Raw genomic sequence first — 25,826 nt, forward strand, 5'->3', positions numbered from 1 at the left:
CTGGTTGCCCCCAACTGCCCTCCCCTGCAGGCCCAGTCGCCCCCAACTGCCCTCCCCTGCTGGCCTGGTCGCCCCTAACTGCCCTCCCGTTACAGCCCAGTCACACCAAACTGCCCTCCCCTGCAGGCCTGGCCCCCCGCAACTGCACTCCCCTGCAGGCCTGGTCACCCTAACTGCCCTCCCCTGCAGGCCTGGTCACCCCCATCTGCCCTCCCCTGCAGGCCTGGTCCCCCCAACTGCCCTCCCCTGCTGGCCATCTTGTGGTGGCCATATTTGACCACATGGGGGCAGCCATCTTTGACCACATGAGGATGGCCACCTTTGACCACATGGGAGTGGCCATCTTGTATGATAGTGTGAGGGTCAATTTGCATATTATCTCTTTATTATATAGGATAGGAAAAAAGTAAAGGAAGGCTAGACATTATAGGCATATCATTTGGGCAGCTTCACCAGGAAGCTGCAACTTTTCACTCGCCAGGGAATCACTGGTCTATTCCCTGCAAAAGACTGGGGGAAGGGATCCAACCAAGGGAAGACAGACACATGCCCAATAAAGTTAGGCTGACACAGGGAAGATACTTGTCTGTCAGTCACACCTGGAAACAAAGATTATTGGCCAGAATGGGCGTTGCCATTGTAATCACACGATAATTTGGGAATACATAATCTCTTGTGCTCTCGGCAACTAGCTCGTGGGGCTCTTGTTTTGTGCCTGCCTGTGTTTCTTTCATAGCCATGTGGCCCTGCGGATCCCACACACAATGGACTAATGAACTGCTTGGGGAAACATAAGCTGAGCTAGCCTGATTCTGAACTGGAGTGTGGCAATATGGAATGAAAACACTTGACACTGACTCTGATTTTAGCTCTACTGAAGCCACAGCTAAACTTCTTTTATGGCAGGACAAAGGGAAATGGGACTTTGTTAATCGGGATATTTTTTCCAAAAATATCCCAATTAACAAACTTAAGAGATTTAATTTCATGAAAATAAAGCTTTCTACAATATTGCATCCTCCTATGGGAGTCTCAGAAATTTCTTTTCCTCAGAATATCCCAAGAAGTCCACCCCCACTAGTAACCAGGGGAGATGAGGACATCTCCTATTCCTTAACACATACAACTTATATCAACTAAATGCACCTTATTTGGATATGCCTTCAAACTATAAGAAATGAAGACAAAGAAATATGAATGCTGTCTAGATATTAATGATACTAAAGTATTGTATATAATAATTATATTAGGATTATATAAGGGGGAGATTCCACATCTTTTCTTTTTTAATTATATTTTTATTGATTTCAGAGAGGAAGGGAGTGGGGGAGAGATAGGAATGTCAATGATGAGAATCATTGATTGGCTATCTCTTGCATGCCCCCTACTGAGGATCAAGCCTGCAACCCAGGCAAGTGCCCTTACAGGGAATTGAACTGTGAGCTCCTGATTCATAGGTTGACGCTCAACCACTGATCCACACCAGCCGGGCAAGATTCTACATCTTTTAAAGACACATTTTAAAATATTTATTGGAACTCCTAGCTAGAGTTGCTCAGTGATTAGAGAGTTAGCCCTCGGACAGATGGATCTCAGGTTCAATTCCCAGTCAAGGGCACAAACCTGAGTTACAGGTTTGCTACCCATCCACGGTGGGGTGCATGAAGGAGACAACCAGTCCATATGTCTTACATTGGTGTGTGTCTCCCTCCTCTATCCCCTCTCCCCTTCTCTCTCCTTTTCTCTTTTCTTCTCCCTCCCTCACTTCCACTCTCTCTCTCTGAAAAGCAATGGAAAAAAATCCCAATTAACAAAAAAATAATATTTATAGATAAAATGATGTGATGTCTTGGAAATGCTTCAAAATAATCTTGGGAAGTTAAATGAGTAGGGGTTCAGATGAATCAAGACTGGTCATGAGTTGATAACTACTAAAGCTGGCTTAGGGTTACATAGGGCTTATTATCCTATAGGGAAAGAAAGGAATTTCCCCTCTACCCTTCTGAGTTCTTGGTGGAGACCCCTTGTAATAAAAGATAAAATCACAAGAGAAAAACTAATAGAAGCTCATTAATATGCACATATCCTGTATACATGGGAAATGTCCAGAAAAACTGAGTAATTCCAAGTCATTACCTTAAATATTATCTTCAGGTAAAGACAAAAGAATGAAGAGAGAAGTTATGAGGGGTTAACAGGAAAAGCATGGTAAAATAAGGATAGAGTTGAGTTTGTTGTACAGCTTTTTCTTCTTAGACTTCCTCACTAAGATTTTTCTAGTGATTTAGAGCCATCAAATGGAGATTTCCTTTATAAATGTAAATGTCCCTTACAGAAGGGTAGCTCCTAGTTTGTTTTCTGAGCTTCTCCCATGTCAGTCCTATCCTATTTTTCTACTAGTGGCCCAGTGCACGAAATTCGTGCACATGGGGAGGTGTCCCTCAGCCCAGCCTGCACCCTCTTCAATCTGGGACCCCTCAGGGGATGTCCGACTGCAGGTTTAGAAACCTGCAGTTGGACATCCCTCTCACAATCAGGGACTGCTGGCTCCTAACTACTCACCTGCCTGCCTGCCTGTTCAACCCCAACTTCCTCCCCTGCCGGCCTGATCGACCCTAACCACCTCTGCTTCAGCCCCGCCTCCATGGCTTTGTCCGGAAGGACATCCAGAAGGTCTCCCGGAAGGTCTCCCAGTCTAATTAGCATATTACCCTTTTATTAGTATGGATTTTTGAATGTCCTTACAAACTCACAAGGGGGAAAAACACACTGTATGAAGCAGCTGACAGAGGAGCACACAGCTGTTGTCAGAAAAACACACACCTACTCTTGGCTGTCTGACCCGTGGGAGGCGGTGTGGCAGGAAAGAAAGCATCAGGACAGAATGCAAAGGGCACTGGCCTAAGAATTAGAACATTTGCTTCAGAGACCAAATTGGCTACTTGCAAATCACAGGACTCTAAGCCATCACATGGCCTCCATGCCCTCATCAGTGGAAATACCTGCCTTGCCTACCTTAGAGAAATCCTGGAACAACTACAGGAGCTAAGACAGTGAAATGTACTCGGTACCCAGCATGGGAATAAGTGTAAGCATGACCACGTTCATACACAGAAGTCCTGGGACGGGACCTACTCCATGCTTGGCAGCAAAGACTGGCAGAGGCTGGTTTCACAAAGGGCTTGGAAAACACACTGCTGTTCACAGGCAATCATAGGAGAATGAGAAATCTTAACTGAAATCATTCCTAAGAGCCAATTTTCCTAGACAGAAATTGAAAGTTTCACTTCTGGGCAGATTTTTATTTTAACCATTTTAAATGCAATCCTTTGAAAATAAGTCACTTACTTCCCTGACTTCTTTTTTTAATATATTTTATTGATTTCAGAGAGAGGAAGGGAGAGATAGAAACATCAGTAATTAGAATCATTGATCAGCTGCCTCTTGCACGTCTCCTACTGGGGATAGAGCTGGAAACCTAGGCATGTGCCCTGACTAGGAATCGAACTGTGAACTCCTGGTTCATAGGTCAATGCTCAACCACTGAGCTACACCGGCAGGGCTACTTCCCTGACTTCTTAAAATGGATTGAGAAGCATTCCCTTGTTGACGACTCAGGATCATTACTATGGATATTGCCACGCCAGTGCTATGTGCCTGGAACTAGCAGGGTGTACACAGCAGGTCTGCTCAGAAGGTCTCCTGTTAGCTTTCTTGGATGCTCCCTCCATCTCTCCTTTGCTGTATAGCTCTCAGTGGTTGCTCCCAGCCCACAATTATTTTAGCAATTTCTTCACCCGGCTTGGGCGGAGGTGAGGGACACGTGGAGGAAAGATCTGGGAAATATAAAAAAAAGCCCAATACCGCTCTCAGAGAATCAGCCCTAAGTCGAGGCATAAATTCTACTCAGAGTTTTGTTTGTCTGTTTATTTCTTGTCCAGATGCTTAGTTTCAACACAAAATGTTTGCCTTCCTACAGCCTCCACCTGGGCCAAAGACAATCTGCTACAGTGGCCTCAGGCAAAGGCCAGCAGTTGCCTGGGTCCATTTCCAAAGGTCATGGAATAGCCCATGCCTCCCCTCTCAGAACCCACAGCGGCTCTTTGAGGCCACGTCACATACCAGCAGGCAGAGACCTCATCTCACCAAGAAAAGGCCCCAGGACTGGGGAGGTGGCCTTCCCCAAGGTTTGGCCATAGAAAAGGCTTCAGGCTCCTCCCCTCTACCCTGAGGGCTCTAGATGGAAAGAGACTTGCTCCTTCCCCACTGCAGTCCCACACAGGGGCCAGGGGTGCTGGGAACTCACTGGCTGTTCCCTTCTAATTAGCGCTGGCCTGTAAGAACACTGCGTTCATCATCAGCCTGGAACCTGTTTCTCCGAGCATACAGTCATTCCTCAATTCTTGTAGGACAGAGGTTTTCACTACTTTGAAATCCCAACCTGAAAAGCCTTGCCTTGGGCCAGCGTCACTTAGCCTCTTCCCCTGGCTGCTGCCAGCAGTGCCCAGAGAAGGCCCTGCCCACGCTATGATCATTCTCAGGCCTTGAGCTTTTTAGAAAATCCCAGGTTGAGTTTAGATCTTCCACTCTCTAAAATGCAAAGGCCAACAAGGAGCACAGACATCAGACCACAAAATGGGAAGCTGCTTCAATCATTAAACTAACATTCATCCCAGCTAACTCAGTAACTAGTTTTAATCACTGAAAACCCAAAACAGCACTTGAAAATGATTTTTGAAATAGAAACAGATCCTTACTAGTTTCACCCTAAGAAATCATTTCCAACATCTCCAAAACACAAGAGTGTCAACAAGCAAGTCTAGGAAAACAAGAGTATTTGTGTTGGATTCCGGGCTTCTTTTGGCTGCCAGAAACAAAAAAATTCAAGGTTTACTTCTAGCTGAGCTCTAATGACCCTTAGCGGTCCCTGAACTTCACTGCATCACAACTAAGAGTTCGGCCAGTTATTATCTTAAACACACAGTTAACATGAACATCATATGCTAGTCATCATGCTCATCTAGGGAATCTAGGCCACTGTCTAATTTTATACCATAAACCACCTGAACGCAGCATGAACAAGCAAGCACACTCCTGGAAGAAAGCCCAATACCACTTCACCTCTGACTTGTCTGCTACCAGCACTGCCTGGTTCCATCCAGCTGTCACCATTAACACCCCAGGCCCGGTGCACACCCCGCAATGTGAAAGTGTGTTCAGACATCGGGACAGAACTGTCCCCCACACACACACACACTAGTGACTGACCTGGGATTCCCATCCTTGCTGAGCACATGCACATGCAATCCTAGATTCACCAGCTCTCAGCAGACAACCAAGTGCTGTTGCCGAGTAATCTGAGAAATCACAATCTGAGTCCCATCCAAGACTGCTACGTCCCGGGTCCATCTCAAGGAGCCGACCTGGAATGGAGCCTTAGGAGTGTGAATGAATGTTTGAGAACTTACCAGGTGTACCAGTTAATAATGCGGATTTTGTAATCAAAGAAAACACGATAATTTCCAGAGAAACATCAAAAGGTGCTTCATTCAAAGTAATGTCCATCACTAGCTACACATGTCCCCCATCTTTCAGGTAATTTGTGGATACCGTCCCAACAGAACTTTTCTTGTTTTGAGGCAAACCATTCAGAGACCCAATTTTCCACTTCTTCGTATGTTTTGAAGTGCTACTCAGAAAGTGCGTGTGCCATCTGAACAAGTGGTAATCTGAAGGAGCAAGGTCTGGTGAATACGGCGGGTGGGTTAATACTTCCCAGGCAAGATCTTTTAACGTGTCTTTAACTGGTTTTGAAGTGTGTAATGGTGCGTCATCATGAAGCAAAATTATTTTGCTGTGTCTTCTGGCCCATTCTGGTCATTTCACGATCAAAGCATGGTTCAAATTGATTATTTGTTGTCGGTAGTGATCAGAATTAACGGTTTCGCCTGGTTTTAGAAGCTCATAATACACCACATCTTCCTGATCCCACCAAATGCAGAGCATTGCCTTCTTTCCAAAGCGATTTGGCCTTGCAGCCGATGTTGATGGTTGACCTGGATCAACTCATGATTTTGTGCATTTGGGATTTTCAAAATAAATCCACTTTACATCGCCAGTCACAATTTGATGCAAAAAAGACTTTCTTTCGTGCCATTGAAGCAACATTTCACTGATGACTTTTCAGTTTTCCATTTGTCTTTCGTTCAGTTGATGTGGCACCAATTTTCCTTCCTTTAAAATCTTTCCCATTGCTTGTAAATGATCGGAAATTGTTTGCTGAGCAACATTTAATCTTTCTGCAAGTTGTGTTTGAGTTTGACATGCATCTTCATCCAATAATGCTTGTAACTGTTGGTCTTCAAACTTTTTTGATTGGCCTGGACGTTTTTTGTCTTTCACATCGAAATCCTCCCTTTTAAAGCATTTAAACCAGCGTTCACAAGTATCTTGAGATGGAGCATGATCACCATAAGCTTCCTGAGGTATACAATAACTTTCAGCAGCACTTTTCTTCAAAATAAAGTAATGAATTAAAACTTCCCGAAAATGCTCTTTTTTGGCACAAAATTCGGTATTTTTTAAGCATAAAAATATATATGTTAACACCTTCAGCAAATTTGACATATGAAGTTTTGAAGCTTGCTGTCAATACAACAAAATAACATACATATCAAATCGCATATATATCAACACATGTGTAACTACATCTATTGAAAAGAATCCGCATTATTAATTGGTACACCTGGTAGGTCACCAGGGCAGCAGCCACAACTACACCTACTTGGGGATGGTAATGAGTGGAAGGTGGCTTTCTACAAGGCCCTGGTCCATCTGAGTGCACCATGGTGCTGCTGCTGGCATCAACACCCTAGCCACTTCCAGCACCCAGGGGACCTGGCCACCCCAATTTTCAATCCTCAGTCTGACTTACTGCTCCAGGGAGTTTCTTTTGTTTTATTTTGTTCTGTATGCCTGTTAGGGTTTGCAGAGCACCACTTTAGCATATAAAGCTTTTCTTTTATTTATATACTAGAGGCCCAGTGCATGACATTTGTGCACTGGGGTGGGGTGAGGAGGGCCCAACCTGCACCCTTTCCAATCCGGGACCCCTTGGGGGATGTCCGAAACCGGCAGTCGCTTCTCACAATCCTGGACCACTGGTTCCTAATCGCTCACCTGCCTGCCTGCCTGGTTGCCCCTAACTGCCCCCCCCCCCCCCGCCAGCCTGATCACCCCTAACTGTCCACCCTGCCGGCCTGGTCACCCCAACTGCCCACCTCCTGCTGGCCTGGTAGCCCCTCACTGCCCGCCCCCCAACAGCTTAATCACCCCCAACTCCCCCGCCCCCCTCTGCCAGCCTGGTTGCCCCCAACTGCACCCTCCCTGTTGGCCTGGTCACCCCCAACTGCCCACCCTGCCAGTCTGGTCACCCCACGCAGCCTGCTGTTCAATCATTTGGTTGTCCCTCACTAACCCCCCCGCCGGCCTGGTCGCCCCATGCAGCCTGCTGTTCAGTCGTTTGGTCATCCCTCACAAACCCCCCTTCCCCCCTCCCCTGGCCTGGTTGTAGGCAGCCATCTTGTGAGGGCATGACAGTCAATTTTCATATTACCTCTTTATTATACACTGAGTGGCCAGATTATTATGATCTCTGAACATATAATAATCTGGCCACTCAGTGTGTATGTGTGTGTATAAAATAAATAATATATATACACATATATATTAGAGGCCTGGTGCATGAATTCGTGCGTGGGTGAGGTCCGGCCAGCCTGGCCAGGGGGAGGGGACATGGGCGGTTGGCCAGCCTGCCTGCTGGTCGAACTCCTGGTCGAGGGGACAATTTGCATATATAGGATATACACTGAGTGGCCAGATTATTATGCATTCAGAGATCATAATAATCTGGCCACTAAGTGTATAGGACTAGAGCCCCAGTACACAAATTCGTGCACAGGTGAGGTCCCTTGGCCTGGCAGGCGATTGAGGTCTATCAGGGCAGGCCGGCCGGGGGGAGAGGCCGCGGGAGGTTGGCCGACTGGGAGGGAGGGGTGGCAGGAGGTTGCCTGGCCAGGGGGAGGGGCCGCAGGAGGTTGGCCAGCCGCAGTACATGTCATAGCAACCGGTCCTTCCAGTCGCTTGGCTTTTATATATACAGAATATATAAATATATATATATACACATATATATTATGTGTGTGTGTGTGTGTGTGTGTATATATATATATATGTGTGTGTGTGTGTATACATATATATGTGTGTATATATATATATATATATCTATATATATTATTGATTTCAGAGAGGAAGGGAGAGGGGGAGAGAGACAGAAACATCAATGATGAGAGAGAATCACTGATTGCTGCCTCCTGCACATCTGCTACTGGGGATGGAGCCGGCAACCTGGGAATCAAACCATGACCTCCTGGTTCAACCATTGAACCAAACCGGCCGGGCTCCAGGGAGTTTTTAGCATCTTACTTATCATAGCTAGGCCAAGTCCAAGATGCACATGTGTGAAGACAGGACAAGCTACCAGTCCTAGACATGGTCAGGCTCTAAGTCACAGAGTCCAAGACAGGGTCGCGGCTCTGTCCTTCAAGCTTTGAGTGACCCTCGGCACAATGTGTATCTACTTGGCACTGTGTGTCCTCCTTTCTAAAATGGGGTTATAAGGATACTTACCACCTTGTTTAGAGCTGGCCAAAGGAATAAATGTAATATTACATACAAGGTGCTCATAGAAGCTTAGTGTTTACTGTTACTACTACACTAATAATACTGCTGCTGCCATCACCACCGAGTAAGCCCTGCTGAAACCACTACTGGTACTGCTATTACCACTCAATACAAACCACTGCTGCTGCTATTACTACTGAGGAGTATAGTACTATTCCTGCTGCTACTCATACTAATATTAATACTAACACTACTGAGTATGAGCCCCATGTTGGCCAGGTACCAGGTGCTGGAGAAGCTGAAGACAAGCAGGTCTCAAAGGGCGGCCCCAGTTGCTGGGTTTGAACTGAGCTTATTGTCCTGGGTAGCTGGCTCCTTAGGATGGAGTCTCTAAGCCCCAGATGGTGACTAGATCCCATCTGAGAATGAGCTTTGGGTCTCTACTGGGTAAAGAGTACCTGGCTGCTGCACCTGTGTTCAGCCCCCCAATCCTAAGCGTCCTGGATCTCCCAATAGTTGAGTATTAGTGGGGCAAAAATCCCAGCACCACAGTGGCGCCTACCCTCTCTCTCTCAAGAGGAACCCTAGCTCCTGCAGCTCTACCTCTGTGTCTACTTCTCCCAAATTCTGCCCAGTAAAGACGCAAAGCTTCTCCAGCACCTGGTAGCAAAGGGAAGCTAGAGAGCCGGGGGCAGCAGAGGGAGCCTGCTTCAGCATACTATCCCAAACTAGCCCGAGGCCACTCAGTCCATCCACCCACAACCAGACACGTGGTGTGGGCCACAGGCACATCCGAGGCTCTGAGGCCTCCTGGCAAGCAGAATTCATGAGAGCTCTGCTTTGGGAGGTCAGCAGTCACATTTGGTCAGGAAAGGCTACATACACAGGCCACAGTGACACGAGCTTCGCACCTGCTTATTTCAAACTGAGACTTATGGTAACAATGTAGAAACACCATCCCTGGTTCACCTGTGCACAGGTCAAAGACAGGCTGGCCAGCCCAAGGGGCTCTTGCACCCTCTAATACCCCCAGTTAGTCCCACTGGTCTGCATCTCCACCCTGCCCTTCACAAGGCCACAGCAGTATCCGCATAGTGGTTGGTGGCCTCTCAAAGGAGGCACTCTGCCCCATACACCTGTCCCCAACCTCTGGCACACTGGCCAACCCACATCTGTCATCAACAACAACTTCAGTTTCCCAGGACCACCCAGTCACCTGTTCCTGTTAGCTGGCAGAGTCCCTGGTTTTCCCCAATTGTGTAGGGGAGAGTTCACCTACCTAGCCACCCGATGCCCGCAGTGCCCTTCCCTACAACAGAACCTTTTAAACAGGAGCTACGCCTCCCACGTCAAATCAACCGACCCACCCATCTCACCCCCAACAAAATGCACTTACGACCACTCACTGCCCTCCTGCAGCTGAAACAACCCTTTCCTAGCAAGTGCAACTTCTGTCTCTACTCATCTCAGGCACACGCAGGGCCACCAAGTCCCTAAGGCAGTACTAAGGCACCACGAGAGCATGAGCTATGCAGGCAGATTCTCAGCATACCTACCCAGCACAGGTAGGCTTGCTGGCACTGTGCCCCCGGGTAGACAATGTCTTCCTGGAGGCCCTTCGGGGCAAAGGAGGTCACTGACATCATGGATTTCTGCCTTTGGTTCTCCGTAGCATATCCCCTCCTACACTCTCTGAAATGCCAAGCTACCAAGACTACTTGCCAACCAGCAATCAGCCCCAACAACCAGGAATAAGAAACCAGAATGGGTGATGCACAAATTCTCCAGAATTCATGGTGAAGCCAGAGCTTCTCCAACCAGAAAGCATTGCTTTGTTGTACCCGGGCCCACTGCAAGGGTGGCAGCCTGGAGGCATGTCTGCTCCTGGGAGCTTTGGTCAGCTCCAGCCCAGATGCAGGGCCCCGGGTTCCATTTCCCTGGAAGGTGACAATACCTGTTTGGAAGAATGTTTATCAGATCTGGCCTGGTCAAGTTAACAATTATTTGTAGAGCGCCTGTAAAATGCCTCACGATTCTGGGTGCTGGTCCAAACTGACTTCCTCCAAACATATTCCTGGAGGTTGTGGGATCTTCTTCTGGTCAAGAATCACTCGGTGTTTATAACATTTACTGAGCACCAACAGTGTCCTAACATGGTATGAAATGTCTTCTCTTTTCAGGACTGCCCTTCCACAATACTCTATTTAATTTACAGAAAAATAGTGACCCTCTCCTCCCAGGTCCAGTCATTTAAGTAATTGCTCAGTCTAACGATATCGTGTTTCCTAGACATCTTTTATCCACTTAAACTTCTTGCCTCTCTCCCCAGTGTTCCCGAAAAACAGTTCGCTGCAATAAAAGCTTTTACCTCAAGTAACGTAAAAAATCCCAAAACTGCATAGGATTTCCAGTAACACCTGATGATTGCTTTTGTTAAAGATGGCTCCCGTGGGACCTTCTGGGCTCTCGAAAGTTCTTCTTCCCAGGACCTGCGATGAGAACCACAGCGCGGTGAAGAGCAGCATGCCCTGCCGTAGGGCAAGCCAGGCAGGTAACAGAATGAAAGGTAAGTGTCTATTGCTGGGCACTCCACCCCTGTCCAACAGATGCTGGCTAACTGTCTGCAGGCCTCCCAAAATTCGGGGTGCAGTATCTGAGGCGCCAGGAAAACAGTCCCAGTCTCAAGAAACAAGTTCCTGCCAGTTCTGCAGGACATTCAGGACCTTGAGCAGCCCAAGAGGGCAGACAGGAGTCCAGACAACCTCCTGCAGGGATACCTCCTCCCCAGACAGTGCTTGGCATTCAGGGCTTTGGCTGGGGGCTCTCTCCACTTCCACACAGGCACAGGAAACCCCAGTTTCACCCACCTGCCAAAGCAGGGTGAGCCCAGGGACAGCCTGAGGGGAAGGGAGGGCAGTGTGCCCGATCTCCAGAAGGACCCAAAGGAAGGCAATACCCCTTCCAAACCTAGAGGCTCTCCTTCCACACCCTTCCCCTCACTGCCTGTGGCTTACCTTTGCAGCTCATCCCCAAGTTCCTTTGAGCGGTCTTTCGGAAGCACTGAATACATATCATCTTCTTCTAATCTCCGTTTGTGACCGATTTTAAACAAGGGGTTTAGCCACCTGTTAAAAAACGGAGAGAAGAAATGAATAACATCTACCCAAAAATACACATCTGTGTCTAATCAGAATCCTACATCCATAAGTTTTGTTTTTAAAAAGTCTACATTTTAAATACACAGACATGGGGCGGGGGGCAGGGTGAGATATCTCAGATATGTGCTTACACACCCACAAACCCCCTGGCTCTGTCTGCCGCGAGGGCCTGGAAACAATGACGCATCACTGTCAAAGCACACTCCGGGCAGGCGCCCAGGTCTCGGTTTTTTAATACCTTTCCTGCCATAAAGAAACCAAGGCTCCTTAAAGAAATGACTGGCTCCAAGGCTGGGCCAGTGTAGTGTAAGCACATCACAATCAGCTTTTTTTTTTATTGCAGTATAAGCTTTTGATAGCTGAGGCATCCACTTCAAAGACATTCAACTCAAACACATTGCCAGCTACGTGACTATAAAAACCCAGGCCACCCACCCATGAACTTCCCTTTGTCTTGTTCAGAAAACTCTGCTTGACCTAGATAAGTGATCCTTTCACTGTCGACTTGCTTTTCCCTTCCTGCACTTTAATTTTCCGCTCTTATGTTTTAAATTGATCAAGAGTGAACCCACAAACCACCCCACCTTCAATCCCAATAAAGGCAGAACCCCAGGCTCACACTCATGACTCCTCTTTCTGTCTCCCTCTCTCTCCCTTTTGTTTTCCTCTCTCTCTCTGCCTACGCTGCCAACCCCAAGACCTTGCTGCGCAGCCCCAGGCAGGACTTGTGAGTAAACACCTAATCTTTTTTCCAAGCTCCCTGATGATCACTGTGGAGGTGCAGCTGGCAACCTTAAGAACCACAAGGGCTGGTCCAGCTACAACACTGGCCCCTACGGGAAAATGTCTGTGAGGAGCGCCCCAAGCATTCCTAGCAACGGCATCACTACCCAGTGATCAGACCAGCACAAAACAGGCAGAGAGAGCACAAGAGGGGCCTGAAACACCTTACACCATAACATAAGGAAAAGCGCCAAGAAATCATGAGGATATGTCCAAAGGACAGAGGAGCCAGCCTGAAGGGCTCTCACTAGGCAAATCTGGGATACGCTGAGCATCACGATGAATAAATGGCAATGGATCATAACCCTTTAAATAACAAGAGTCCCTCAATTCTTACTTTCTGTAAATGGGAGAGAAGGGGAAGTGCTTGCATTCTCAAATGCAAATAAATGTTGAAGGAACAATGGATTTAGAAATGATCAATGGGAGCCCCAGCCGGGTTTGCTCAGTGGTTAGAGTGTTGGCCTTCGGACTGAAGGGTCCTGGGTTCGGTTCCTTGTCAAGGGCACATACCTTGGTTGCAGGTTCCTCGGCCCTGGTGGGAGTGCGTGCAGGAAGCAACCAATCAATGTGTCTCTCTCACATGGATATTTCTCTCTGTCTCTCCCTCTCCCTTCCACCCTCTCTAAAAATTAATGGGAAAAAAATCCTTAGGTGAGGATTAACAAAAAAACAAAAAAACAAAAAAAAAAGAAAAGAAATGATCAATGGGAGTTAAAACCAATGAAAGTTTGATGTGGAAGAGAATATTCACATAATTTCAAATTATTTTAATTATAAAAGGAAAAAACAATAACTTTATAGAGGACCCAAGAAAAACCCTATTCAAATAAACTGCCATTATCCATTATGCATTATTTAAGTGATAATAATTAATATGCAAAGCTAGCTCAAAGATTAGCACCATTTTACTGATTTTGCCAGAGTAAGGAAACTTCCGAAGCCAGACAACAACCATGGAAGCAGACATCATGTTTGCCTCCTTTACTGCTTTATTCCCAGCACAGCACTGGGGCAGAGCAGGTGCTCAAGAACTGCGGATGAATAAATGAACAGCTATGAATCACTAAGGAAGCAGGAAGAGAAACTGAGCTCCAGATTTTGCTAGCCCTGGACTAGGAATCGGAAGAGTCCCAGCAATGAGACTGAGAACCCTAGAGTTCCCAGAGCCTCTACCGTCTCCCTCTCCCCCGCCTTCACTTCTACGCGGTCGATTTTGGACCTCCATGACTTTTTGCCAGTCATTTCACATCGCTAGCTTTCAATTTCCTTCCAAAGCAAAAGTATAAATCTGTGAGCTTGACCACTAAACAGGCTTGAAATGTGCTGGGCCATTTCATTTCTTCTACAGTTGTGCCCTTCAGCAAACGCTCAGGCAGTTAGCACTGGAATTTACCCAGATGATGACAGCAGGTCCTGAAAGGCCCTCTTTAAAATTCTGCTTGTCCGGGAGAAGATGCTCAGCATCACTAATCATCAGGGAAATGCAGATCAAAACCACAGTGAGATACCACCTCTCACACATTAGAGTCGAAAAATGTAGGCAAGGATGTGGAGAAACTGGAAGCCTTGCACAATGCTGGCGGGAAGGTAAAAGGGCTCAGACACAACAGGACCGCCACTGTAGGACTCCACTTACATGAGGTACTTGGAGTAGTCAGATTCAGAGAGACAGAAAGTAGGAGAGTTACCAGGAAGGAAGGAAAGGAAGTGAGGAGTCAGTGTTTAATAAAATACTGATGCAAGATGAAAAGAACTGTGGAGATTGGTTGTACAATAATGTGGATGTACTTAAACACTACTGAACTGTACACTTCAATGGCTAAGATGATAAATTCTATGTTATGTGCATTTTCACAAATTCTTTTTTTTTAATTTTAATGAGTAAAAACAAAATACAGCTTGAGGTGGAAATCCTGCTGTTAAGAGTCTAGGACTTTGCCACTTCCGGTGTGTGTGACCTTAAGGTAGCCTTATAATTTCTTAGTATTGGCCTCCAGCAAATGGGAAGGACCCCTGGACATACACCTCCCTCAGCCACTGAGAGATCAACTGGAGCTGCTTTAAAAACTTGGAAAATCCCACCAAATATCAGCCATTACCAGGATAGAACTCTTAAGTAATCACATTTGGACCCCATTAGAAAGCCTAATAACTCAGATAGATGAAATTACTCAAACGTATTTCTTTCATGGTGGCTTTTGACTTAAGGACCCTCCCAATTCCCTTCATTGCTCAAATCTCAGAAAGCCAGCTGAGCCCTACGGGTGCCAGCAAGGGCTGAAGGTTTTCATTTCCATCTGCTGGAAGCCTACTTTGTAGGAGCCTAAATTATCTGTCACCATCTAAGTAAGGAATTAGATGTGGTCAGCTGACACCTTGATTCCAATGTATGCCGGAGGGAGTTTACTCAACAATTCCAGACCACTGCCAAAGGGGCCATCCCCCACCCAGCTCTGCCCCAGTGGTCCTTCTCTCCACAGCGATCCTCTCTCCATCCACTCTTCGTCCACAACACTTGATGGAGTAGCAGCATTTCCCTCCTATCTCACCAGGACTGTAACTCCTTCAGAGCAATGACTACTGTCAAACTACTTAGAAGCTCTGTGATCAAAGACAGTGTGTCTGGTTTGTCTTGGCAAGATGTCATTGGAATCCATCCAGGGTGAGACTGGAACGCCCACACCTCAGGTAAGCTGTCTCAAAATAGGTCACCACCCCAGCATTCCTGGAGTGGCCCACAGCCAAATCAAATTAAATGCAGCGGCAACTCTCAAGCTAAAATCGCCTTTCCTCATTCCTCTGCGGCTTTCCGCCTTTCCTAAAACTTGCTCAAAATTCATTTCTATCTCCTTTCCCCCTTCATCTCCCACCTGTTCTTTCCGGGTCAAAAGAAGCCAGGCGGCGGTGCAGGCTGGGTCCCCTGTCCTCCCCAATGTTCCCCAGGTCCCTGCACTCCCTCTGCCCCAGGCCACATGGGTCCTCCCAGGCTGTGGGCACTGCAGAAACCCCTGGTCCATCCCTGGCCTTCTTCTTTCCCTTGTCTCCCACGGCTAACCCATCCTTTACGGCTAACCCATCCTTTACGGCTAACCCATCCTTTACGGCTTCCTAGTGTCTCTTGTCTTATCACCGAACAGCTTCACAAGAACTTTTCCCACACTACAACCAACACCCAGAATCTACTACTTCTGTGAGTGGATAACTATCCTAAGTCCTTCTTTAACACACACACACACACACACACACACACACACACACACACACACACTTGCACACAATTCAGTAACCTTAGGAACAAAATGGGTCATGAGTAAGACACTAGTTCTCCTGCCCATGGCTGTGAGGGATTAAAGCACTTTTGACTGAAACTCACAAGTGAGGGATCTTACAACCGGCAGGTTGATACCCTAGTGTCGTTAGCACAGCCCAAGTGACCACCACGAGGGTAAGGACTCATCGGCAAGATCCCTTCTGAGGCTGTGAGTGCCTAAGTGCTGGCTGGCTCTTCTCTGAATATTCGGTCAACAGCTCCTATGCCAATCAAACACCTTCTTCTAAACTATTAAACCTCATCCTCTATAAGGGATTACATAGATCTTGCTTCCAAACTCAGAGAGTAAGGAGGGACCTGGAGGGTATTACTGACTAACAGCGTAAGCCTTCAATATCACTCACTGGGATCAGGGCATCAGGAAACACTTCACTTGGGTCAAAGAATTTACTTAATCCCATGCATGTGGACATGCAATTCACTGTCTTAATTAAAAGGATACCTACTCAAGGCTAAAGAACTGATCTGCGCAGTTTAGCCAGTTGTCATAATGCTTTCACAGGCTGCTCAGCTTATGAGTCCCTGGGAGATAAACATCTGGGCAGTTAGGTTAATGTAAGAGATACATCACCTCCTGCCGCTGGCAAAGCCCCGCCTCAGCACAAGCTGGTGTGTGTCTGCATATTTGCAGTAGCCCCCGACTGCTTTTCCAGCCACATATCCCACTGTCCTAACAGGAACGCCTTCTCACAGCCAGACCAGTTGCCCACTTCTCCCCTGAGCACACACTGACACTCCTACCTCCATCCCCCCAACCTGGAAAGCCTTCATTCTTTTTTTTTTTTTTAATTTACACTTTATTTTTTTACAGCAGTTGCAGGCTCACAGCAAAAGTGAGCAGTAAGTACAGAGTTCTGAATCACCCCACTCTCCCACAACTTCCCACATTATCAAAATCTCCCACCAGAGTGGTACAGTTGTTATAATGGATTAACCTATATTGACACGTTCATAGTAAGGGTCATTCATTATACATCTGTCAAAATCCATACATCCCCTGGGTTTTGACAGATGTGTAATCACATGTATCCACCATTACTGTATGATACAGAAGAGTTTCACTGCCCTAAAAATCCTGTGCTCCACCTATTCATCCTTCCCTCCTCCCAACCCCTGGCAACCACCCATCTTTTTACTGTCTCCATGGTTTTGCCTTTTCCAAAATGTAATGGCATCACACAGTAAATATTTAGCCTTTTCAGATTTGTTTCTTTCACTTAATACGCACTTAAGGTTCCTTCATATCTTTCCATAGCTTGAGAGCTCATTTCCTTTTAGTGTTGAATAATATTCCATTAACTAGATGGACTACAGTTTATTTATCCATTCCCCAACTAAAGGGCATCTTGGTTGCTTCCAAGTTTTGGTAATTACAAATAAAGCTGATATAAACAACCGAGAGGAGGCTGTGTGTGAGCCTAAGCTTTCAAATCCTTTTGGTAAACACCAAGACGCATGATTGCTGGTTCATACGGAAAGAGTAAATTTAGTAAGAAGCCCCCACACTGTCTTCAAAAGTAGCTGCATTAGCCCAGCCAGTGTTGCTCAATGGTTGAGCGTCAACCTCGAGGTCACGGTTCGATTCCCAGTCAAAGCACATGCCTGGGTTATGGGCCCAGTGCCCAGGGAGGGGCCTGCAGGAGGCAGCTGATCAATGATTATCTCTCATCATTGATGTTTCTCTATCTCCCTCTCCCTTCCTCTCTAAAATCAATAAAAATATTTTTTTAAGTAGCTACATTATTTTGCAATCTTACCAGCAATGAATAAGAGTTCCTGTACCCCTTTTCTTTTTCATTTGACTTATTCCAACTTCAAGTTCTAGCTCCTTCACTTGGCCCCTCTCTGACCTCTCTCTCCAGCAAATCTCTCCTTCTTTGGACCCATGGAATTTATGTCACTTATCAAAAATCCCTTATACATAATCTCTCATGCCTGAGGTCCCCCATTAGAGTCCCACACAAAGATCCCTGCCAAAAAAAACATGCTTGGTGGGGCACACATTATTATTTTGAAGAATAATAGCTTAAAAAGTTGTATTTCCCATAAAAATCTAGATTCCCAAGCGCTCTTGCATACCCAGGTCTGTCTACACTGTGTCCACATTTACCCAGGCTACTCTGATATTTTGTATTCTACCCTACAACATTAAAAAGAAATGCCAGTCATTATACCCCCATAATCATAACATTAGTCACAATACCCAAAAGGTGGAAGTAACTCAAGTGTCCATCAATGGATGAATGGATAAACAAAATATGGTATATACATGCAATGGAATATTATTTGGCCTTAATATGGAAGGCAATTTCTTGTTGTTGTTAATCCTCACCTCAGGATATTTTTTCCATTAATTTTTTTGTTTTTGTTAATCCTAACCCAAAGATATTTTTTCCATTGATTTTAGAGAGCATGGAAAGGGCGGGTGGGGGGAGGGGGAGAGAGAGAGAGGGAGAGGAAGAGGGGGAGAGAGAAACATTGATATGAGAGAGACACATAGACTGGTTGCCGCCCACACACATCTGGACCAGGACAGGGATGGAACCTGCTACCCAGGTATGTGCCCTTGACCAGGAATCGAACCCTCAACCCTTTGATGTGCAGGCCAATGCTCTAACCACTGAGCAATGCCATCCAGGACAGGAAGGCATTTTTTTAAAATATATTTTATTGATTTTTTTACAGAGCAGGAGAGGGATAGAGAGTTAGAAACATTGATGAGAGAGAAACATCGATCAGCTGCCTCCTACACACCTCCTACAAGGGATGTGCCCGCAACCAAGGTACATGCCCTTGACCAGAATCGAACCTGGGACCTTTCAGTCTGCAGGCCAATGCTCTATCCACTGAGCCAAACTGGTTAGGGCAGGAAGGCAATTTTTATACATGCTACAACATAGATGAATCCTAAGTATTATGCTCAGTGAAATAAGCCAGTCATAAAAGGCCAGCCACTAAACTGCACAATTAAAAAATGGTTACTATGGTAAATTTAATATTATATACACAAAGTAATATTATTCAGCCATAAAAAATAAAGGCCCTAGCTTGTCTGGCTCAGTGGATAGAGTGGACTAGAGGGTTCCAGGTTAGATTCTGGTCAAGGGCATGTACCTCGGTTGCAGGGGCAAGTGTGGGAGGCAACCAATCAATGTGTCTCTCTCACATCGCTATTTCTGTCTCTCTGTCTCTCCCCCTTCCTTCCACTCTCTCTAAAAATCAAAAGAAAAATATCCCCAGGTAAAGATTAAAAAAAAAAAAAAGAAAGAAAGAAATCTTGCCATTTGTGACAACATGAATGGATGTTGAGGGCATTATGCTAACTGAAATAAGTCAAACAGAAAAAGACAAATACTGTATGATCTCACTTATATGTGGAATCTTAAAGAGCTCAAAGATAACAGAGAACAGATTAGTGATTGAGAGAGGTGAGGGGTGTGGAGGTGGGCAAAATGGCTGAAGAGGGTCAAAAGGTACAAACTTCCAGTTATAAAATAAGTCATGAGGATATAATATACAGGATGGTGATTCTACTTCATTATACCATGTTGCATATTTGAAAGTTGCTAACAGAGTAAGTCTTAAAAGTTCTCATCATAGGAAAAAATTTGTACTTACGTGGAGTGATGGACATTAAGACTTAATGTAGTGGTCACTTCAAAATATATACAAACTAGAGGCCCATTGCATGAAAATTCATGCACTGGAGGGGGCATCCCTCAGCCCGGCCTGCCCCCTCTCCCAGTCTGGGAGCCCTCAGGGGCAGGAGGTGACCCAGCAATCAGGGGAAGGCAACACCCCATCACACCTCTGCTGCTGCCACTGCCAGCAGCGCAAGCCTCGGCCAGCCCTAATTACCTGAGCCTCGAGCGGCCCTGGGCAGCTGGGCAGCTGCCATCCAAGGCTTGCCTGCACCTTGAGCCGGCCCTGGGCAGCTGGGCAGCTGCCATCTGAGGCTTGCCTGCACCTCGGGCCGGCCCTGGGCGGCTGGGGGGCTGAGGGGACTGGGGGACTCCGGAGGCAGGCACACGGCAAGGCCGGGCTCGACGCACCTGCCGCCCCGGCAGGGCTGAGGCAACTGGGCGCCACCATCTTGTGGCTGTAGGCGCCACCATCTTTAAGGGTGTGGCAGTCAATTAGCATATTCCCTCCTTATTGGCTGTGGGCACCACCATCTTTGAGGGCAGAACAGTCAATTAGCATATTCCCTCCTTATTGGCTGTGGGCACCACCATCTTTGCAACAGTGTGAGGGTCAATTAGCATATTCCCTCTTTATTAGATAGGATATCGAATGATGTTATACAACTGAAATTAATATCAATCATACCTCAATATTTTTACAAATGGTAGATTTTATTTGTGTATTTTACCATAAAATTTTTTAATTAAAAAAAAGACACACACAAGAAATGCCAGTTGAAATTCACTAAATTGATTTCCTGACACACTAATGGGTCCATTGTGTGTACAATGCACTTGGCACCATCATCCCCACACCATCCAGGGGTCCCTTGAGGGTGGGAGGCCTGTCAGGCATTTTTGCAAACTCCATTCCCAGCACAGCTCCCTGGACAGCTGAGCTCCGTGAACATTCGAGCTGCAGGGAAATGATCCGAAGGCTAAACTGGCATTTAGGCTGCAATGAGGCTTCTGTGGAGGGTTTCCCCCTTGCTCAACTCACACTTGGTTGTCACTCCTGCATCACTTCCTGTTTCCCACAGTGAGAAGGAAGTGAAATGTACATGACCAAAATACAAGTAGTTCCCCGTGCTGAAAAGACCAAGAGCCCCCACAGAGGAGTGTGCCCGACTGAGAGGCCCACACCCCAAGGAGTGTCCCCAAGGGTCCCAGGAGCACAAAGCCACAGAAACACTTGGCACATCTTCCTGGAGGTTTTAGTAAACTGTAGAGTTTGAACAACATCAGCACTGAATAAATGGAAACGTTGGCCAAGAAAGGCCTGGCTTCAGGGAGCTTCCACTCCCACACTTCCATGGGGGTGCTCCTTCACCCTCCTCCCTCCAGGGGCCCTTGGGGAACAGCGTTGAAGAGCAATGGATTCACCGTCATACTTCCTAAACAACAGTGAGTACAGCTTCCCAATAATGGAGCCCGGTGAAGTGCTGGTTATCTTTTTTTTTTTTTTCCTAAATATTTTTATTGATTTCAGAGAGGAAGGGAGAGGGAGAGAGAGAAACATCAGTGATGAGAGAGAATCATTGATCGGCTGCCTCCCGCATGCCCCCCAACTGGGGATCGAGCCCACAACCAGGGCACGTGCCCTGACCGGGAATCGAACCGTGACCTCTGGCTCATAGGTTGATGCTCAACCACTGAGCCACACTGGCCAGACAGTGCTGGTTATCTTGACCCCACTTCCAAACTTAAGCCACAGGCCCCACATGCTGTGGCCAAAGGGGTGTTCTCCAGGAAGCCCCTGGACCATCCTCAGCTCCTTGCTCTCCTGCTACAGGGGACTGGCTGGCCCCTGGGGACAGGACTTCCCTGCAGCCTCAGCATCACCCACCATTCCCCCAATTACACTTTCCAGCCCCAGGTCCCTCCTAGCTGTAAACATCCCTGGCATCTCCAAAGGCCATGCGCTGACTACTCTTATTGCCTATCATTCTTCTGCAACCCCAGCTGCTGGATCAGGCTTCCCCTTCACCCCAACTACCAACATCACTGAGTGACTTCCACACCCTATGGCACCCCAAACCTTAGCTGCTCACTTTCTTGTTCTCATCTCTTCTGGAACCTTCCTTTCTCTTTATTAAGGATGGGCTTTCAGACCTCCACGATGCCTGACAGCTATGGCCTTACATCTGCCATCCTCACATTTACCTGGGGTGTCATGCGTGACCAGGTCCCTCCTGACTAGCCACCCATCTCCTGCTCCTCCCCTCCCTGCTCACTGTTCCAGTCAGGCTGGCCTGCTGTGGTCCCCAGCTCCTGTTTTCTATTCCCTCTGCTGGGAACAAATACTCTGCCCCATTTCCTCCCATGAATGCACCGTCTCTCCTCCAGGTCTCAATCGAATTGTCACCTCCAAAGTAAGGTCTGACCATCTTATCAAAAAAAACACAAATAGCCCTGACCAGTTTGGCTCAGTGGATAGAGCGTTGGCCTGTGGACTAAAGGGTCCTGGGTTCGATTCTGGTCAAGGGTATGTATCTTGGTTGCGGGCACATCCCCAGTGGGGGGTGTGCAGGAGGCAGCTGATGAATGTTTCTCTCTCATCAATGTTTCTAACTCTCTATCCTTCTCCCTTCCTCTCTGTAAAAAATCAATAAAATATATATTTTTAAAAACCACAAATATACTCTGATTTTCCACCTTATTCTTCTCTTCTAATTTCTTGATCTATTTACTAAAATCTATTTTTTATTTTTTCATTTTTTGAGAGAAAAGTATTCCTTCATTTTGTCCATCTCCCTCCTAGAATGAGAACTCCATGAGGACAGGGCCCGGTCTTTCTGTGATGCTCACCAGACCTGGCATAGGGCAAGTCACTCAAAACTCGGCTGAGTTGATAAATAAATGACTCCCCTGGTTGAGAAGCAGGGGCAGAGAACATTCAGTCACACAACCCTCTCTCCTGGGGAAGGGAAGATACAGGTCAGCTAAGGTCAGTCAATCATTCAGCAAATGCCCTAGCCCCACTCAAATAAGTCATTTATTGTTGAAAGGATAATGTGTTTCAAAGCACTTCTAGCTGTGGCAAATATTAATCTCTGGTTAATCCTCCCAGGAGATTTTGCTAGCCCTGGTCACTGCAGGCTCCATCAGGGCAGGGCTGGGGGGTAGGGGCACTCTGGGTCAGGGAATCTATGAACAGGGACTGGGGAGGGACAAATGACCACAGACGTATCTCACAGCAAGACCCACCGACCTCATCAGAACCTCCTTCCCCTGAGGCAGGATTTCTGGAGCTCCAGCAGAACTAACATTTTAGGCTGCTTACTTCTTTGCTATGAGGAGCTGTCCTGGGACAGTTAGTAGCATCCCTGAAATCCATCCTCAAGATACTAGTACCACCTCCCAACCCCAAGTTGTCCCCAGACGTTGCCTGGGTGGCAAAATCTCCAGGATCAGAACCACTGCCCCAATCTTTTCATATTTCTGGAAAAGTCATACGACTCCACTGCAACTGTTGGCCCCAGAGAGTAGCCACAAGATACTGGCAATACTCCCTTAACCACTAGAGCAAGGAGAATGGTGTAAAAACTTCACTATATTCTCTAGTTCAATTGCCCTACAGGCGCTCACAGTCCAGTGAGCAAGGGATCTATCAAAAAATTACACTATGTGGCCAGTGTGGTTGCGAACTACACACAAGATCTGCTTCTTGTCTTTCTTCAGGTCTCTGTAGGGGTAAGGGATCACTACCCCCAGCTCACCAATGACCCATCTACTGTATAGCAGAGGTTCTCAGAGTGAGGGACCCAGACCAGCACCAGCGTCCCCAACCTTGTTAGAAAAGAAAATTCCCAGGCCCCACACAGACCTATGAATCAGAATCTCTGAGAGTGGAGCCCATCAACCTTTATCTTACCAAGTTGTCCAGGCGATGCTGATATAGGCTCAGGTTTGAGAACCTGCTGCAGCGTGCGCTTTGGATGCTTCACTTGGCTTTCACACCAATAGTCCCAACCCTGGCTAAACATGGAGATCCCACCTCAACTCGAGGAGTCTTAAAACAAAGACCAACAGGTATCCAGAGCCCCATCCCAAATGACTGAGTCAGAATAAGCCAAGATGGGGCCCAACTGGTGGCCTTTTGACCCCCCACCCCCACCCCCAATTGGTTCTGGTCATCAGCCAGGTCTGGGATCCACTTGTACACTGAGAAGAAAACCTGTGCAGCCGCCTGGGGGGCCTCCACGGGGGGGGGGGGGGGGGTTAAGGGGGGGTAGTGGGTCAAGTCCAGGGGAACCACTTAGCATTCACTGAGGAGACCAGGGAGGAAGAGGAGAGCTTCCACCAGAACAGAACAGACATGCAAAGGCACCCTGCCTGGGGACAGCAGGTTCAAAAGCGCATGAGGTTTGATGGAGTAATGGGGTAATCAAAGGTCTTGTATTCTAAACTTAGGAATTTGGACTTTATCCTGACGTTAAAAGGGAAACGGTGCGTTTTTAAGCCAAACTGTGGAAGGCAAGGAAAGCGCTTAAAAATGAATTAGAAAGAAACATTTAAGACAGTGAGACCAGGACAATTAGCCACATTCCTTCAAACAAGCAAACTAGATAAAACTGCCTCTCCCAGACTTACTCCCTACTAGTCACGCAAGTCTCACCTCCCAGTGTTGGTCCTAACTCTACCACTGTACCATAAAGTTAAGCCAAGTGAACTAGAAATCAGAGATTAAAATTCAACATCCTATTACTAATTTACCCTAGGGAGTCAAAACAAGAAAAAACATTGCAAGTCAAAATATCTTTTAAGAAAATATTTTTTAATATCCTATTTAATATAAACTGAAGCCCTAACCAGTTTGGCTCAGTGGATAGAGCGTCAGCCTGCAGACTAAAAAGTTCGATTCCAGTCAAGGGCATGTACCTTGGTTGCGGGCACATCCCCAATAGGAGGTATGCAGGAGGCAGCTGAATCCGTGTCTCTCTCATCGATGTTTCTAACTCTCTATCCCTCTCCCTTCCTCTCTGTAAAAAATCAATAAAATATTTTAAAACACACACACATACACACACACACACACACATATATATATATATACTAGTAGCCCATTTGCAGGAAGAATCCTGCAAGTATATATATATATATATATATATATATATATATATATATATATATATATATACTAGTAGCCCATTTGCAGGAAGAATCCTGCAAGCGGCCGCTGCTGCCACCGTTGCGGCCACAGCGCCTGCACTCACGCAACGCTGCCGCCCTCCTAGCTCCTCCTCGCTCCTCCTCGCTCCGCCCCGCCCCGCCCCCCCCGGGCTTTCCCTCTGGCAGCCACCTTGCTTTCCGCTTTTCCTCCCTCTTCCTTCTAAGTTGTCTTCAGTCTTCACTCCTCCCTCCCTCAGCGTATGCAAATTAACCGCCATCTTGGTCGTGTAATTTGCATACTTGCCCTGATTGGCTGGTGGGTGTGGCTTTGGCTGGTGGGCGTGTCTTGGGTGTAGCGAAGGTGCAGTCAATTTGCATATTTATCTATTATTAGGTAGGATATACACATATGTATATACTTAAGAAGCAACTCTATATCAGATCCATTCTTAAATCCCTGAAAACCAGCATAGCAGTAATATATATTAAGAACTCCATATGTTATATACTAAATATATAAAAAACCATATTCATGAGCAATTTTGCTTACCAGAAAAATGCACATTAAATTTATTCCCATTAAAATAAGACACTAGAAATGGATGGCTCATTGACATGCTAGTAATGATGTTTCTATCTCTCTCTCCCTCTCCTTCCTCCCTCTGAAACTAATAAAAACATTTTTTTTAATCAATTATGAGAATCACTGATTGGCTACCTCCTGCACGCCCCCTACTGGAGTTCGAGCACGCAATCTGTGCATGTGCCCTAACCAGGAATGGAACTGTCACCTCCTGGTTCATAACTCCACAATGAACCACTGAGCCAGGCAGGCCGGAAGCAGGGGATTTGATACACTTAGGGCAGTGGTCGGCAAACTGCGGCTCGCAAGCCTCGGTTTGCCGCTCTGTTGACTAATGAGTTTGCCGACCACTGACTTAGGGGCATGATGAACAAAACAGAAGATTAAGCCAAGCACAAGAGAAAAAGATTCAATAAGAGACACAGCAAACACCAGACGTATGAGGATGCTGCCAGTTTAACACGACATACTGTTTTACAGAAAATATATTT

The 25,826-nt window shown here is 46.6% G+C and overlaps 1 protein-coding gene across 2 annotated transcripts in view; it reads right to left on the reverse strand.

Moving 5' to 3' along the window:
- The window catches only part of ABCC4 (ATP binding cassette subfamily C member 4), a 234,138-nt gene that overhangs the window by 182,019 nt on the left and 26,293 nt on the right, over positions 1 to 25,826 (reverse strand). For both annotated transcript variants that reach the window (XM_054719888.1, XM_008143997.3), the window contains exons 2-3: positions 11,697 to 11,807; positions 11,051 to 11,171 (exon numbers count right to left, since the gene is read on the reverse strand). In XM_054719888.1, the coding sequence (XP_054575863.1) occupies positions 11,051 to 11,171; positions 11,697 to 11,807 (232 nt within the window). The remainder of the gene's footprint in view (positions 1 to 11,050; positions 11,172 to 11,696; positions 11,808 to 25,826) is intronic.

This window comes from Eptesicus fuscus, chromosome 8 (assembly GCF_027574615.1).
Source record: "Eptesicus fuscus isolate TK198812 chromosome 8, DD_ASM_mEF_20220401, whole genome shotgun sequence".
Classification (NCBI taxonomy): domain Eukaryota; kingdom Metazoa; phylum Chordata; class Mammalia; order Chiroptera; family Vespertilionidae; genus Eptesicus; species Eptesicus fuscus.